This window comes from Aethalodelphis obliquidens, unplaced genomic scaffold (genome assembly GCF_003676395.1).
Source record: "Aethalodelphis obliquidens isolate GAN/ISIS:26980383/991018 unplaced genomic scaffold, ASM367639v1 scaffold3, whole genome shotgun sequence".
NCBI lineage: Eukaryota > Metazoa > Chordata > Mammalia > Artiodactyla > Delphinidae > Aethalodelphis > Aethalodelphis obliquidens.
Genome location: NW_020837947.1, coordinates 19,900,313 through 19,918,450, shown reverse-complemented (window position 1 = coordinate 19,918,450; position 18,138 = coordinate 19,900,313). Strand labels below are relative to the sequence as shown.

The following is an 18,138-nucleotide window of genomic DNA, read 5'->3' as shown; positions in this document are numbered from 1 at the left end:
ATTTGTGTATCATGCAAAGAGAAAGTAGTTGTTTATATATAAAAAAATGTTTTCCCAAGTTTATTTTTTTAACGTTAAAAAGTTAAGTATGAAGATGGGGAAGAATTTTATAAAGCAGTAATTTCCATGAGCAGACCTAAAGTTCATGTGGTTCTGTAATGTTCCAAACCTACATGTTCAGATTTAGAAGAGTCATCTCCACACTCAGTAAATGTATAGATACATGGCAGTTTGATAATCTAGTATGTTTTCCTGTTTTCAGTTAGCTAATGAATGACTCAAAGTTGATTGAAGGGAAAGATTATCTAATGTTCTTCTCTTTGTCTAAACTCTTCCTCCTGGCCTTGGAGGGCGCCCCCTAGGCCAACATGGCCTGCCCCCTGAGCTCGGTGCGTCTGTCTCACGGTAGCTATGTGCCACTCATGTGTGACCACACACCATCCACACTGCCGTCATCGGTTCCCAGAGCTGCCCAGACTTCCTTGAATTCTTGTCTTTTTTCGAGGAGTTCTCTCTTCCTGGAATTCTTTCCTTGCTTTATATGGATCTCTTGTATCTTAGCTTTTTTTTTTTTTTTTTTTTTTTTTTTTTGCGGTACGCGGGCCTCTCACTGCTGTGGCCTCTCCCGTTGCAGAGCACAGGCTCTGGACGCGCAGGCTCAGCGACCATGGCTCATGGGCCCAGCCGCTCCGCGGCATGTGGGATCTTCCCGGACTGGGGCACGAACCCGTGTCCCCTGCATCGGCAGGTGGACTCTCAACCACTGCGCCACCAGGGAAGCCCTATCTTAGCTATTTTTTAAGGTCCGTTTCAAATTCCACCTTTCCAGGGAGCTTTTTCTAGGCTGCTTCCACTCCCCTAGTGGTAATAGCTCTCATAGAAACTTACATCTTCTTCTTTTAGGGCATTTCCACCCCTTTTAGTGAAGTTATCAGTATGCTTATCCTCCTTCTCAGACTGGCCATCTTCGAGAGCAGGGCTCCCCTTTATCCTTATGTGCCCACCCTACATAGTCTAGCACCAGCCATGCCCATTGTAGAGGTTCTGTCCATGAAGGGCAAGGAATGGGAGCAAATACACGAAGAGCCATGGATGGGTGGACCTGTACTGTGAACCTCCTCTAATCCTACCTAGCTACAAGTTGCCTATGTGCCAAAGGATCATGGGAAGCAACCCAGGTTAGAGCCAGATTTTGAGGGCCTTACAGATCAGGCTTCATTCAGTAGGTGGCGGAGAACTATTATTTTTCTCCAAACCTGTTTTATTAACAGAATATCTTCAGTGAACTTTGTATCTCATGATGTGCATGTGGAGAAACTGTTTAAGAATGATCAGTTACACAGTGATATAAAGGATGAATGAGAGGTGAGCTGGCTGTTCTCAAAAGTGAGGAGAAAGAGCAGTGTCGTATTTTAGCTGTTCTACCGTTAGGATTAGACTTAGAGATTTATGCTTTCCTACATTTAAAAGTACAAAGAAGCTGAAGAGAGGAAAGCCACAAAAATAAAGGTGGAAAAATTTACATTCCAAAGAGTGAAAAGCGAGGTCATATTGAAAAGTGGCAGAGTTTAGATTCAAAAGCATAAACATAAGAGATGTGGATAAAAGAAGAGTTTAGAGATGTAAGAATGGAAATGCTGTTTATTTCTTTAAAAATTGAAATTAACTAAAAAGGATAGATTCTTAAATTGAAGAATCAAGCTAAAAACTTAAGACTGGCAGTGGTTTTGTTTCAGTGTTGTTCTATAATGTAATGACTGTGCATATTCTTTTTTCTCACCTGATTAGTGGATCTCTTAGAGTTGAATACAACAAATGAAGTTTTCAAACAGCACAAGCTGAACCAAAACGATCAGCTTCTTAGTGTTCCAGATGTCATCAACTGTCTGACAACAATTTATGATGGCCTTGAACAAATGCATAAAAATCTGGTCAACGTTCCTCTCTGTGTGGATATGTGTCTCAACTGGCTACTCAATGTATATGATACGTAAGTGCATTTTTTCCCATTAAAATACAGTCATTGGGTGAAATATGTTGCTAGTGCAAAATGTCTACATTTTTTAAGTGAATTTTTAAGAAAATACTTTCTTTCAAAGTCCTTTTCCCAGTGGAAATATTTATGTTAACTGTTGAAAAGGAACGACTTTCCAAAAATTGAGCTCTTAACCAACAATAGAACAAAAAAGAATGTCCATCTATGATTTTTAAGATTTTGCTTCAATTTATAAAGGCTGTCAAATTTGTAGTCTTTTTAATCACCATACTAGGGGAAACCTAATGGAAAGAAGTCCGATTTCCTTCCTCCATAATGTTTTATAGTATTTCTTTTTTCAAAAGACAAAATTTTGTAGTCATTGTTATGAATTTTAAAATTTGTTGGCTCATAATAATCCACTCTGCATTTCTTGTATGACAGCTTAAGAGCAATTTGGCAATTAAAAGGATTTAATTTCTCTTTTGGTATTAGCTTTTTTTATTGCAGTGGTGGTTATGTGTATATATGGTGTTTTAAATAATTTATACTGTAGGACACTCCAATATCTGTAATTTAATTAGATGCTCACTGTTACATAAAGAGCACTCCCAGCTTTCAGCATAACTCATTTGCCATTAATTTGGCTTTTTGAAATGTGACAGTGCGTTTGTAAAACAATCAATTCTAGAAAGACCTGCTGTGGGCTGATATTTCTGAAACATTAAGAATTATTCATTCTTCTGGTAGGGGGTTAAAGTATGCAAAGATGAAATAAGAAAATTAGAACTCTAAATTTTATTTTCTGTTAATTAGCTGTATGAAAATTTGTGCTTATCAGTTTTTTATTTGATTTAAAGAGAAAGAAGATAGATGATAGTTCATAAATGCACGTATGGTTTAGCAGCTGATTGATTCTGTATAAGAAGTAAATGATAGATGCAAGAACTTTCAAGAGCTTTCAGTTAATTAAAATTTAATTTATTCTTTTGATTAGAAAAATCTTTTATCTTTCAATACTGACAAATATCATAACAATGTCTTTTTTAAAAATAATCAAATAGCCATTGTGTGCTTGAGGCTCTTAATAAACTCACTGAAGAACAGATAGCATGGATCTCTGTTACCATGATGAATGTGGGCTTTACTACCTCCCTGTGGGATATCTTTCAGTACATTTCATTTTAACGCAAATTTTTATACTCCTAGGGTAAAATATGACTGTTAACATTAATTCACTGTTAAGTTGATCTTCAATTTTTTAAACCTCTAAGAGACATTTTCTATAGTAAATTCACTAAAATAACTAGTCAATTAGGTGTTTTAACTACAAAGCCTATAACTTAATTTTATGTCCCAGGAAGAATGCTAAAGTCATGGGATACTTAGTTAAGGACTTCATTAAGCTCTATGGAGTATGGTAGAGCCAGAGGTGTGTATTTTGAGACGTGTTTTAGGGAAGAACTGGAGAAGATGTTAAATCACCCTGCTTCGGCATTATCTGTGGCTCTAACACTCTACTTGGGCTGCCTTAACAAAGTATCACAGACTAGTTGGCTTAAACAACAGAAATTTATTTCTCATAGTCCTGGAGACTGGAAGTCCAAAGTCAAGATGTCAGCAGGGTTGGTTTCTTCTGAGGCCTCTCTCCTTGGCTTATAGATGGCTGTCCTCTCCCTGTGTTCCCACATGGTCTTTCTTCTGTGTGTGTCTGTGTCCTAATGTTCTATAAGAACACCAGTCATATTGGATTAGTCGCCACCCTCATGACTTCATTTCAACTTAATTACCTATTTAAAGACTTTCTCCACATATAGTTGCATCCTGAGGTACTGGGAGTTAGGACTTCAACACATGAATTTTAGGTGGATGTAACTCAGCCCATAACGCATATATATGCTGTTTTCACTGGACAGCCCAAAGGGAATAGTGCCACTTAGTTGGGAAGGAAGCAGTATGTGAAACATCGTAAGTCATATTCTAGGGAGTTAAATGTTGGCATATTTTCACTTTCTACCGTCAAATATGAACACATGAGAAACGCAACACAGAGATATTGTTTCTTATTTTTAGGAAGACAGTATGTTGAAATTTTCCTTTTCAAAGGACAAAAAGCTTTTAGGATTTATCTCCCTTCCATGCCAAAGAAATATAGCAAAGACCATGCTAGGTTAGAACAGTGTCCATTCAGTCGAGTTTTCCACCTTGGAGAGGAATATCATGAATTAACCTAAGGAAAAAGTATAGTTACTCATATGATGGTAGTCTCAGATGGCCAGAGTTGATTACCTAAATTTCTCTAGCAACTAAGACTTATTCCTTTATCCAAACAAGAGTTATTAACTGTTTTCAAGTCATTAGTTTCCTTTGAGAATCTGATGGAATTTTGATCTACTCCATCCAATGCACCAGGACGTTATGGACCCCTAAGAAGTCTCTGAACCTTGGAAATGGTACCATGATCTAACCCATCCATTCATTCAGTTAATCTGACATTCATCTATTAACCATATATTTTTTACTGCATTACTTTGTGCAGTATTTTTTACTACACTGCTTTGGTTGCAGCCAGACCTGGTATTTTCAGCCCTTGAAATATATTCAGCCAGCTCTTGAAATAATGAGTGATGCACACACAGGAGATCCTAGAATTCTAGAAGCAGAAGGACTTTGAGGATCTTCCATTCTGCCCTCCTCATTTTACTGATTGAGAAACTGACCAAGTGAGATAAGACAGTTTATCCACAGCCACCTACTGCATATTAGTAGTAGATATGGAACTATATTCAGCTTTTTTGATAATCACTTGATTATTCCTACCATACTGCCATATCTAAGAAAGATAGTACTTTATAAATTATATTGTTTACTGTTTCTTTCAGCTTTTAACATGTACCCAACTCCTAATATTCTGAATTGTCTGAAAAAAGAGTCTATTTTCTTCTGTTGTAGAGGACAAGAATCCAAATTTTTGGTTCTGGTTTGCTTTAAAACTTGACAGCTGCTTAACTTTTGTCATCTCAATTTCTCATCTGAAAAATTGAGATAAAAATATCTGCTCTGCTTCACGTACACAAGTGATTGTGAAGGGCAAATGAACTAATATATATATAGAAAGGACTTTATAAACTATGAAGATAAAACTGATTCCATTTATGAGTTCACAACCTCTCTCAGTCCTCATCTTCCTGGGCTAAAAAGTCTTAATTCCACAATCTTCCTTCTAAATTTAGTGGAAATTAAATTTGTTTAATCAAGATTTAAATCAGTAGTCTGGATTTCTTGGTTTAAATATTTTTGTCCCTGCAGAGAATATTAACCTCATTTGATACAGTGTTAAGTCATTTTTCCCACTATTCCAAGGCGGATATAATTTTATTTATAAGGTACCTATCTTTCTGGTTGAATTAATTTCAGGAGTTACTTATGAAAACTATCAGGGAATCAAATACTTAAATATTGTGTTATGTCACTCACAGTAAATTTCATTGACTCCCTATTACCTTTCAAATTCTGATATCTTATTTAACGTCAAAGCCCTCTATCCTCTGGCTCCATATAACCTGGACAACTTTATCAACCGTTTACTCTTGATGCAAGTTCTCGCTGTACCTGATGAATCCTGCCTCTGGTGCTCACATCCGCTTCCTCTGTCCCCTTGTCCGGGCTTTTCCTATGATAATCTACTTTCTCCTCGTCAGGACAGTCCAGCTGTGTCGTGCCTTCAGTGTCTGATTTTAGACTTACCTTCTCTGTCAAATGTTGTGAGACTAATAACTACTCAGACGAACCACCAATCATTAATGACTAGTCAGCTACAATTATCTCGTTTATTTCCATGCGTAAGATTGGTCTAATATTTTCTTATGATTCTCTAGTTGTTTCCTTGTCTCACCTCTCCAGCTAGTCATGGGTAGGAATCATGTCCTAACACTTTTCTCTTGGTCTTGTGGAACATAGAACAATGCTGGGATCACAGTAAGCCTTTATCATCATTGGTGATGCCATGAATGGACGGTTGACATTTTCAGTAGTCTTCCTGATGATGTTCCCTTCTGGTGTTGTCACCAATGACTGGAGATCAGCCTCCAAAACGTACCAGTTTGATCTTTTTTTCCCTTAAGGGATTACTTTGTCCTTAGCCACAGTCATGTACTAGTCTATTTGCACCGCCTTTTGTTATTTTCTTCAAGTCTATTGTCTGATTGTGTACAGAGAGTAAAATTTCCTGATTTTTGGAGGGAAGTAAACAGATATAGTCTATTTTCGTGTGATAATTAGGAAACACCTAAAAAATATGAAATAGAAACACACTTCATAGCATGGCTCAGTTTAAGGTTAATTTGGAACTAGTATTTCTATAATTGTGGGAAACTGAAACGAGTATATAAACTTTAGGTTTCTGCTTATAATGGCTATATTTATTTTAAAATTTAAGTATTAGTTATTCTATAGGTCAATTCTGAATGTTGTACACATACATAGCAAGGGTTCAATATGTTTGTTGGGTATGATTTAGTATAGATTATAAACTCTAGGCTATTGAGGGACTTTTTTTTTTTTTTTTGGGCGGTACGCGGGCCTCTCACTGTTGTGGCCCCTCCCGTTGCGGAGCACAGGCTCCGGACGCACAGGCTCAGCGGCCATGGCTCACGGGCCCAGCCGCTCCGCGGCATGTGGGATCTTCCCGGACCGGGGCACGAACCCGCGTCCCCTGCATCGGCAGGCGGACTGTCAACCACTGTGCCACCAGGGAAGCCCTGAGGGACTATTTTGAAAATACATTTTACCAATCTCTAAGCATGTTTTCCTATTTTATTTATTTCATACTTTATATGTCATTGTATGTTTACAGAAACTTGAGTATTTATAATTTGAGAATGAAAGATATCAATTAGTAGTAATAGTAAAAATATCAACGAGCCAGACTTAAATACAGTTTGACAATAAGGATGCTTAAAATTAAAGTTACATGGTACAAATATTTATATGTTTTTAAATAGTATGAATTACTAAATTTTAAGTATTCATGTAATTATGTAAACATTTAGTTATAGGTTTTGAATGTGTTGTACTTGTGTGTATTGAAAACATATCATAAGAAAATTAACAGTAAAAACAAACTGAAAACTGATCCTGTTTATATGAAATAATAAAGATAGAAATCTTTATATCTTGACTTTTTTCTGGACTGTGTTATTTCATAGCAAGGATCATGGATTAATTTTTGTAGCTTCTGCATTTCCCTTTCCCCAGCCCCAGGATCTAGTACAGTGTGACATTTGGTAAACAACTCATTTATTCTTTGATAAAAGACAGAGTAAATATAACTCTATGCTTTTAAAGATAAAATTATTCTTCCAGTCAAATTATAAGTGAAACTGAAATGGTCTCTCATTGGCATAATATGAAGCTATTTTCTAGTGTTAATTAATTAATAAATTTTGTATTTAATTATAATTTGATACTTTCCCAAATAAATATTGCACACCTGTGTATTTAAGATCATTGACTATTATAATTGCAGTAGTAATTTATAGAAACTGCATTGACAGAGATCAAAATCAATGAAGACGAGAAGTTTTTAAGTATTCAACAAGTTATAGCCCTCAACATATAGTTAATTTTCCAGTCAGTTTTCTTACATCTGTTTTTAGATATATCATTATACCTTTCTTGCTGTATTGTCACATGCATATTATATATATCTCTAGCTATTAGTTTGAATCTTGCATTTATAATTATTAACAGATTTTAATTCATAGTGTTTATAAAAATGAAATATTTTAGCTTTATAATTAGCATTTTCATTTTACTTTCTTTTGTTCTTCCAAGTTCATATGTTGTACATAAAGTGACTTCAGGCTGTATATTCTTCCAGACTAAGTCAAATATACTATTAAAATATGTCATGAACTTACGGTATGGGTTTAACATTAATTAATAAAAGTGAAAAGAAAGTTGCATTTTTTTTTTTTTTTTTTTTTTTTTTTGCGTTATGTGGGCCTCTCACTGTCGTGGTCTCTCTCGTTGCGGAGCACAGGCTCCGGACATGCTGGCTCAGCGGCCATGGCTTATGGGCCTAGCCGCTCTGCGGCATGTGGGATCTTCCTGGACCAGGGCACGAACCCGTGTCCCCTGCATCGGCAGGTGGACTCTCAACCACTGCGCCACCAGGGAAGCCCAGAAAGTTGCATTTTTAAGATGCAATTTTTTTTCCATTTAGCCTCAAGGAAATAGATATTCAGAAATAATTAGCATACTGTATACAGTTTTAAATGCATCTAACACACTGAGATTCTTATAATTTCAGGGGTCGGACTGGAAAAATAAGAGTGCAGAGTCTGAAGATTGGGTTGATCTCTCTCTCCAAAGGTCTCTTAGAAGAAAAATACAGATGTATGTAAGACCTTTCTTATACCAATAATGTTTTTAGTAATAATAATGATAATAACAACTTATTAGAGACTTACTTTATATGATTTGCTAGTAATAATAGCTCTTTTTTTTTTTAACCTCGATCATACATGTACGAGTCTAGACAAAGGGTGTCAGTGCAAAGTGATGTGAATTTGTGTGAAATGGAAAGCTGATTATAGGATCAAGATGTGAGGTGCATTGATGGAGTAAGAACTGACTGCAGATTGTATCTCATTTAATTCATAATTGCCCCATAATGTAGGCATTGTGATTTCCATTTTCCAGCTGAAAAAAATAATTCTTGGGATAGGTTAGAAATCTAGTCAAGGCTGTAGAGACCATGAATCGTGGGGCTAGAATTAGATCATAGATATTTCTGACTCTAAAGCCCAAACCTTTTCTATTTCCGTATATTTCCAGTGCTTAAGAAAATCAGCATGGACTAGAACTGTTATAGTCACAGTGAGACAAATAATTATATTTTATAGTATAAGAAAATAAAGTGATATATTTTTTAGTCTCGTTATACTTGTTCTTATTCACCAAATAAATCAGTGGTGACCTTTGAGCTGTCAGTTAATGAAGGGCATCTTGACATTTGAAAAGGGACAGGTTCGGGAGCCAGGGAGACCTGCCTTCGAATCTCAGCTCTACCACTTAGTGGCTGCTGGATGACTCTGGGCAGGTTACACGATTCCACTGAATACCGACAGCTAAGAGGTAGTAATAAGATTCCCATTTCACATTCCAGGGAGCTGAAATTTAGTGAATTTTCTTCAACAAAGAATGAAGCTACTAATTCTTGCTTTGAAAGCAACTAGAGATCATATGTGAAAAATACCTAGAGATAGCAGTTGTTGAATAAATGGTAGCAATTGCTGCTATGTCTCCAAACTCTTAATTACTGTAAATTTTTTTGATTTAATTTTATCCATAAAATGTGAGTAAATTGATCCTGCCATGCATAGCCTCATATGATTCTGTACAGATATATCCATACCTTCGAGGGAGAGGGAGAGGGATATTTCATGAATAGAGAGATACCAAAACCAGGAAAATATTTGATCCCAGGTCCTATAAATTTTAGGTTCTTCATCTTCTGTGAACATACATACATTTTAAAATACTTTTATTTTCTGGGATGACTGTGAAGCAATTTGTTTTTGAATTCCAGGGCTAGATCGTGGTGGCTTGTTTTTTTTAGATAGTTTGACAAGAATGTCAGCGAAAATGAAACGAAAAGCTGATTGTAGGATCAGAAGGCGAGGTGCCTTGATGGAGTCAGAACCTAGTAAGCCATATGCAGAAAAAAGCTTTGCACAGGCTTCTGCCTGGTGGCACTTTATCTAGAATTTAAATTGTCTTCAGCATTATAATTGTCAAAAGATATAATTTTCAAAGCAAAAAAGTTATTTCTATAATGAGTGGGAAAGAAAAATGTTAATGAAAACATCAGTGTTTCAAATTAGAAAAGGACTTTAAAAAAAATCAACTGTGATTTGGGGTTTTCATGTGTTCCTAAAAGAATTTAGGGTTCTCTGAAAGTAACAATTATGTTACGGTGCTCAGCTTACTCTGAAAAGAGTGCAAATCCAACCTCAGAGTTTATCATGAATCTTATTAAAATGCAAGGGTGATCTGTTTTTCTAGATCAACGATGCCTCCTGCCTGTGTTTTTCAAGCTGATTATTGGAGTAATCTGAGGCCAGAAGAAAGAGTTACAACATGATGGCTATAGTTTTAGAGCAAAAACCAAATTCTATGCAATATACAAAAAAATGTCTTTTATCTACACACATACCTTCACACGTACTTCTGAAGCATATAATTTTTCAAATGAAGAGGTATTTCAGCATACATGTACTCATACACTCGTACTACGGTGGACACTCTTTCTACAAATGTCGGGAAACAATACTCTGTATAATTCCACATTGAACTTTCAGATTATAGCAGGGGAAGCAGAAGCCCTGCAATGAAAATTTCTGATATTTAATTTAATCCATGAAGTATGCCATTTAGAACTTAATTAAATAAGAAATCTTTGGGTTGAAATCTTTAAATCTTTCCTCAGAGTACTGAGACTCTGGAAATATTCTGGGGTTTTGTTTTTCTTTTTACTTTGAGGTCCTTAGCAACTCTGATTCCACTTTTGATTTCCCTAATAGTATCAGAACACTTCCTCATTATTACTTTCTTTGTCGGAATTAATATTCAAGACACTTTGCTCTCCAAACTCAATGGCAGAGGTGCTATTCTGGGTCAGTTGGTATCCAGCTGAACGCTGATTTTGCAATGGCTTGTCAGTGTCTTTACCCCGGTGACATCTTCTTTTCTCTTCGTGCCTTTTTGAGAATGTCCCTTGATTAGGTTCTAACAACACGCTGGCCTTCCAGCTGGTAACTCAGTGGCTTCCTTGCCTCATCAGCAACACATTTACAAAGATCCTTTTGAATGGCCTTTTGCATCTCTTCTGTGATTACTTATTGGAACTTGGGTTTTAGATTGGAACATTCCTCTGATCCATCCACACATCATGATACTCCTTTTCGTATCTGACTGTAACATCAACATGTGAACTTTCATAAGAATTCAGAAATATGTCAGAATGTTAAGGAGTCTTTTCTCTTATGTTTCGTGTGTAGTTTTACGTAAATAGTGGCATAGTAGTATAGCTATCTTCCTCAAAAGAGGAAAGCTGGGCATGATTGATGTTGCTGAATATGTGCACTTCTCTCTACAGATTATTATTATTCATATGCATCAACTTTGTATTGACTTAGGAGGCCTCTTCTCAGGAACGGGTTTACAATGAGAATCATAATAAGAATCCTGGATAAATACTTTCTGGCTATGATAGTCTTATTTTTGACAAATGAAAAGAAGCAAGTAGAACTCTAACCATCTTAGAGAACAAATGATAATAAAAATTAAATGTATTTTTATTGAATTTGCTTTCCCAATGTATGCTTATAATTAAAGTCATATTTCATTATAATTACTGTGTCAGTATCACTGAGCTTGGTTTAGTCGTTTGAAAGTTGACAGTGTTAGATCTAGCCTTATTTCCTTAAAAAAAAAGGGAATGATACCTTTTGATCTGATATTCATTTATCAGGTATTGTTTGAAAATGGTTTTTAGGATCCAATAAATATTTACTCCCCATTCTTTTTTTCTTGGAAAACTTCACATGAAAACCATTTAGAATTTGTGTGATTTTGAATTTTTAGAACTTGGAAATTTCTTTCCAAAAAGTATTAGTTTCTATAATGAAGTGAATTGTTTTTACATGAAATTTCTCTCTACTCCAAAAGTAACTTATTTGAATATATTAGCTTTGTTGCTGGAAATATGGTAATAATTTTCATCTTCAAAATACTGCAAGTGATGAAAAGAAGATAAGCCAATTCTAGAAGGAAGAAAAGAGTTTTTATTTTACTGAATCAAAAAACTTTTAAAACATCTTTTTTTTAATGAATAGAAAAGCCTAAGAACTGTGTGAAAGTATGCATGAGTTTTCATTAAGTCCTTTACATTTGAATTAATGTATTTTATTACATGAAATGATGTAAAAAAATAATTTTTATCGCTAATAAGGAACGAGAGACTGATTGGGCCTAAAAAAATAACCCCTAAAATTAAAGACACCTCCTTATACTGTTTAATGTTTCTTATGCAAAATAGATTTGAGTATAGAAATCTTTAAAAGAAATTAAAATATATATATTCAATGAATATTGAATTTAGGAGTGAATACAAAAAATTGATAAATAAATCTTTTAAAATTTGCTACTTAAGATACATTCATTCCTTTAACAAGTCATAAAGAAAGCTTCTTTTTAGCTGTCTGTCTTTTTCAATCAGAAGGGAAACCTTATAGAGACCACTGAATGAACCCACATGCATACACTGGACCATTTAAAAAGGAAATTTGTATTTATTGGTCTGTTTATATGTATTTACATACTGCAGTAGATCGTTTTAGGAAACATGTAGTTAACCAGTTCCTGATTACAAATATGCAGAATGTTATGGTTGTCGGAATTCAGGCGACAACTAATGTAATTCACGTCCCCATAAGTTTTTTTTTAAATCTACGTCGTTCATTCCACATAACCAAAGGTATATTTTACTTAAAATTCCAGAATAGGCAGATGGAGGTTAACCTCTTGCCTCTCCTCCTTGTAGATCTCTTTCAGGAAGTGGCTGGGCCCACAGAAATGTGTGACCAGAGACAGCTTGGCCTGTTACTTCATGATGCCATCCAGATCCCTCGGCAACTGGGGGAAGTAGCAGCTTTTGGGGGCAGTAATATTGAACCCAGTGTTCGCAGCTGCTTCCAACAGGTAAACGTTCATGAAGGATCACTGGTGTATAGAATGTGTGGGGAATGGTATTGAGGATATTCTGAGAAATGGAACAGGGGACTTGGGCTGGAACCAGGTGGTGGAAGACACTGGTACCATCCCAGTAAGTTTATTTTATTTCTTAAGGCACATTTGATTCAAGGAACAGCAGCCACCTCAAGGAGACTTACTGTTCCTCAAGGGTTAAAACCTCAAATCTTTAACATGTGCCATTAGATTGTTATGATTTGGCCCTACTTTTGCCGCAGCCTCATCTTGTACCACTGGTCCCCTTGAGCTTTCCAGCCGTGCTGTTCCTTCATTCCGGCCCTAGTGCCTTTGGACATGTGCCCTCTGTTTAGAATGTTCTTTCTTACCCTCCACCCACAAACTCCCTTGACATTGCTAATCCTTATTCATTCTTTAGATCTTCCCTTAAATCTCACATCTGCTGAAAATCCTTCACTGACTCCTTCAGATGAGGTTATGTGTCCCTACTATATTCACCTGAATCTCCTCTGCCTTCTTATCATGCTCATTAAAATTGATAATAAAAACATACTGAATTATATAATTACTTGTTTAGTGGTTTTTTTCTTTTATATAAACCTAAGCTCCATGAACAAGGGCTGTTTCTTTCTTTTTACTATTGTATCCCTATGTACAGTGCCTTGGACATCATAGCTACTTAATAGATGTTTGCTAAATAAATGAATAAAAATGCCCTGATCTCCTTGTAGGCAAGATTTTTTTTAAATGTAAATTAAAGATGTTATTGAAATTGTACTCTTTTCTTTGAGAACATATGTACAAAAGGAGAATGATGTACACAAGTTTTATACTGATCTAAGTTACTGATATTAAACTGGAAAAGCACGTTAGTCTCTTTTTTGATGCTTACCGTATAGAAAAGCATTTTAGAAATGCTTCTACCGATGTTATAAGTATGCATAAAGTACAAGCCTACAGATATTTTGCCAAGGCATGTCTAGTGATTTATCATTGCTGAGGAGAAAAATGCTCACACACACCATCTCTTTAAGAAGAATTGATGTTATGGTTTATTACATTTTATAATGGCCCTTTTTCTTGTTTTAGAGATACAAAAAATACCAAGTGAAAATTCTAAATATGATTCTCATATGTTCTGGTTCATAGAATGACCTTGACAACAGCAGGAGAAGGACATTGGTATGAATTTAACTTTGCACAAGTGAAAATTACTTAGTATTAAGATTTAAAGAGAGACCAAGACATTTCATACAATTTATCGTTGATACATTTGGAAATCCTGCAAAGTATATTCATCGTAATGTGCTCCTGCTAGGATGTAACAGGACTGGAGCAGGACAAAGAGATAACAGTTTTTATTGGCATTTATAATGGCCTTCAAGTTTAGGAAGTTATCAGTGAGTCTTTTTTTTTTTTTTTTTTTTTTAGTGAGTCTTTACTTTCTCAAATGTTTACTGTTTTAGATGAATGAGTTTTATAGTTTTAAAATATCTATGTGAAGAGTACCTAGAGCTGTGTGGGTTTTGTTTTTGTTTTTTAAATCTAAGTCTATTAAGGTATTGGGATTTTTTTTCTTCTTCGTAATGACAATTTCTTCTTTTTCTCTTTTTAAATTTTAGAATTTTTTTTTCCTTGAAGAACCTTAAATATTTAGTGATTTAACTGACCTAGAAAGAGTTATATAAACTCTGTTTTTACTTTTATACAGATTTTCAGAAGATTTTGAAGCAACAACACCTGTTGCAATTTAAATGAAGACATTTTCTTCACTTTTAACATTTTTGTTTCTTCACCAGAATAACAACAAGCCAGAGATAAGTGTGAAAGAGTTTGTAGACTGGATGCATCTGGAACCACAGTCCATGGTTTGGCTGCCGGTTCTACATCGAGTGGCAGCAGCTGAGACTGCAAAACATCAGGCCAAATGCAACATCTGTAAAGAATGTCCAATTGTTGGATTCAGGTAGGCTGATTTACTACCAGTGGTGGTAGGAGGCTATTTTCTCTTCTGTTTGTATAGTTTCAGTGTATGCCCATCATTCCTTCCCACTTACACCCATTTGGGGGTTTGCCTCCTGAAGAAATGGGATGCTTTTAGCATATTCAGTCCATCTGAAAGTGGCATTCCCTCAAAAAGCCAATACGTGAAGCTTATTTTATTATTGTTATTTATACTGTTTTGCTCCAGAACCAGAGATCTTTCTGAGTTTCTATTTACATAGGTTACAGAAGTGTTCATGCATAATAATTGCATGACTCATTATACATATATGACCCTGATGGAATTTGGTGATTTTCTAAGACTTTGGGGTCAAACTTGGTAAGCAGGAGTTTAGCATTTAAATACTAACTGAGAAGTAATCAAATGACTTCATGTTTCTTCGGCCAAGTTTGGCGTGAAGTACATTAACCCGACTTTCACACAAGAAGCCTTTGTCAGGGAATTTTGAAACTCATTTTTTATTGATGGTATAAGTGATATTTTAAATTTTGACGTCAAAATTTAAATTTTGATGTCAAGCTAATAAACATAACTTTTTTCTTCTTTCATTTTGCATTCACATTCAAACATTACAGAAAATCTTCTAACATGGATATTTGTCTTCTCATTATGTTGAAACAGATGAAAACATGTTTTAGAGACTTCAACTACAAAAATTTGCTTTTTTTTCTCACTTGGAAGATGGTTTCCTTAATTTCCTTTGTGAAATTTAAGATTCTATTTGTTCTAATTTGGAGCTAAAATACTAAATAAGCAAATTCCACATTTGTAGCCAATATAACTTTTATTTTGATGGTGATTTGGATGAATGAAATTCCTTACCACAAGTGAGTGTTTTGGACTATATAATAGGCTTTCAAGCCAATGAATTTTCCTTTCTTCTCTCTAGGTATAGAAGCCTAAAGCATTTTAACTATGATGTCTGCCAGAGTTGCTTTTTTTCGGGTCGAACAGCAAAAGGTCACAAATTACATTACCCAATGGTGGAATATTGTATACCTGTGAGTACTGAGCCAGTGTTTGTTTATTTGGTTTTGCTTTAACATATTGCTTTTGAATTAGCTAGTGTCTAAAAGTATTCAGTTTATTTAGACTTAACTTTATTTGGAAAAAAATCCCTTTCAAGATCACTTAACCATATATTTTTTGTTGCTTTGTTTTCTTTTAAGCAAATACATTATGTTGAATTTGTTAGCACAGAACAACTATACTTTTTTCAGAAAAATTAATTTATTAAATTTTATTTACATCTGTGTTTTAATATTAAACGTAGCATTCTTGGTAGCAAACTCTTGTGGTACGTGGGCCTCTCACTGTCGTGGCCTCTCCCGTTGCGGAGCACAGGCTCCAGACGCGCAGGCTCAGCGGCCATGGCTCACAGGCCCAGCCGCTCCGCGGCATGTGGGATCTTCCCGGACTGGGGCACGAACCCGCGTCCCCTGCATTGGCAGGCGGACGCTTAACCACTGTGCCACCAGGGAAGCCCCAAATCCCACTTTTTCACAAAAACAGCTTAACTCTTACTTTGTGTGTGAAATCTTCCCAAATTCTTCTAGCTTCCCCTCACCAAAACACATCATTCTGTGGCCTCTAACAGTAGCCCCTACTTTACCAGTTAGTATTTGATTCCGTGTTATCTTGTATTGTTTTCTGTGTTGGTGTTTTTGCCTCCTCAACTATCTTTTTAATTCCTTGGGACAAGGATGACTCATACTTTTCTTACTATGCTTAGTTAATTCTGGTACATAATGTGCTCATATCTGACATTATAAATACTATTTATAGAATATTAAAGCTGGAAAGAATCTAAGAAATTAACTCATCCTTATTTTTTTTAAAAAAGACTAAGTCTTAGAGAAGGTAAGGATTTGTTCAAAGTTAGTGGCTTGGATTTAGCGGTTTAACTCCATTTGGGGAATTTTCTGTATGCTTGCTGGAATATTATATTTGTTGAGTACCTGTTATATACCAGGCATTTTGCTGGGGACTAGAGATACAGAAAACATATAATGAAAGAGAAAAAGAGGTCTTTATGTGGACAGATTCAACAGGACTATATATTTTTTTTGAAGAATAAGTAAGCTTATGGAGCAAGATAATATTTAAATTTTTTTCTTGTTACCTGTGCACTGTATGTTTGAATTCTGGGATTAACATTTATTCTAAAAATAGTTACATTTTATATTAAAGATATTCAAATTTTAAGTTTCTTTTTTATTGGAATAAGAGTTTATGATCATTTAATTTCACAGTGAAAATTACCATAATTGGATCTTTTTTAAGTCTATATTCTCTGTTTTAAATAACCAAATTTAATTCAAATTAGAAGCGTTTTTATATGGTAGGGCATAAAGTAGATAGTTCTTTAAATTAGAGAGGGAGGGTGATGAATTTCACATATGACTTATAAGAGTTCATGCAATTGCTGACAGTGAGAGAGAGCTGGATAGGGTTAAATATGAATGAAAAGGGAATGCTACTGGGGGGAGGCATGAGTCACCAAGAGGTGAGTAAATTGACTGCTCCATTGCCACAAGAGTACAGCTGAGGTTGGTTGGCAAGGATTTGCAGTCCGTGACTCCATCATTGCTCAATGGCTTTGAAATTAAAAGATGGTAGGTACGATTGAAGGCCACGGGCTTCACGATTCAAAGGTGTTAATGGTACTGGGATTTATTTGGGCTATCCTCATGTTGAAGAAACCAAAGGGGGTTGAGGGGCTAGAGATCAAGATGATGGGGGCAAGAATTAGGAGTAAGAGGCAGAAGGTTTGAGTTAGTGAAAGTTTTTTCCAAGTTAAAGATTTGGGATTGAAAGATGTTTTGAGTTATGATGAAACCTGATGTGTGGGCAGACCCCAGTATGTGATAGAAGTGGGACATAGGAGGTTTTGGAGATGAGATGGTGTTTAGAAGATCATCAGTTTGTCTTTAGAAGTGACAGATGATGGCGGCGTCTGGCCAAGTGCTGTCAAAGGGGAACGGATAGGCATATCGATTTTAGTAGATGTTAAAGCTGAGGCTAAGGGGGAAATAGTGTAAACCTCCTTTATTCTTGGCCTTTGATTTTACAGCCCATGATGGAGAGGATTGTAGGGGAGATAGTGTTATCATGGGAGCAACAGTACTCATCTCGTTCATAACTGCAATATGAAATTGCAGTTATGAACAACATGTAGGGGAATGTGTTCATAAGTAGACACAGAGTCATGCTAACAGCTAACAGGAAAGAAAAGTAATTAGAGGCTGTATGCATCTGCTGAGGGGCAGTGGCCCAATACATGTAGGAAAAGTGGGGAAGTGGGGAAAGTCAATAGAGAGAATACTTACCCATTGGTAAATATAGCTATCAGGAACTGAAGCATTAGCCCAGATAAGAAGAT

At 35.7% G+C, this 18,138-nt stretch overlaps 1 protein-coding gene across 15 annotated transcripts in view; it reads left to right on the top strand.

The window, feature by feature from the left end:
* Nucleotides 1–18,138, top strand: part of UTRN (utrophin) — a 506,668-nt gene that overhangs the window by 440,123 nt on the left and 48,407 nt on the right. For all 15 annotated transcript variants that reach the window (XM_027084340.1, XM_027084307.1, XM_027084323.1 and 12 more), the window contains 5 exons: nt 1,789–1,990; nt 8,289–8,374; nt 12,585–12,742; nt 14,551–14,717; nt 15,646–15,757. In XM_027084340.1, the coding sequence (XP_026940141.1) occupies nt 1,789–1,990; nt 8,289–8,374; nt 12,585–12,742; nt 14,551–14,717; nt 15,646–15,757 (725 nt within the window). The remainder of the gene's footprint in view (nt 1–1,788; nt 1,991–8,288; nt 8,375–12,584; nt 12,743–14,550; nt 14,718–15,645; nt 15,758–18,138) is intronic.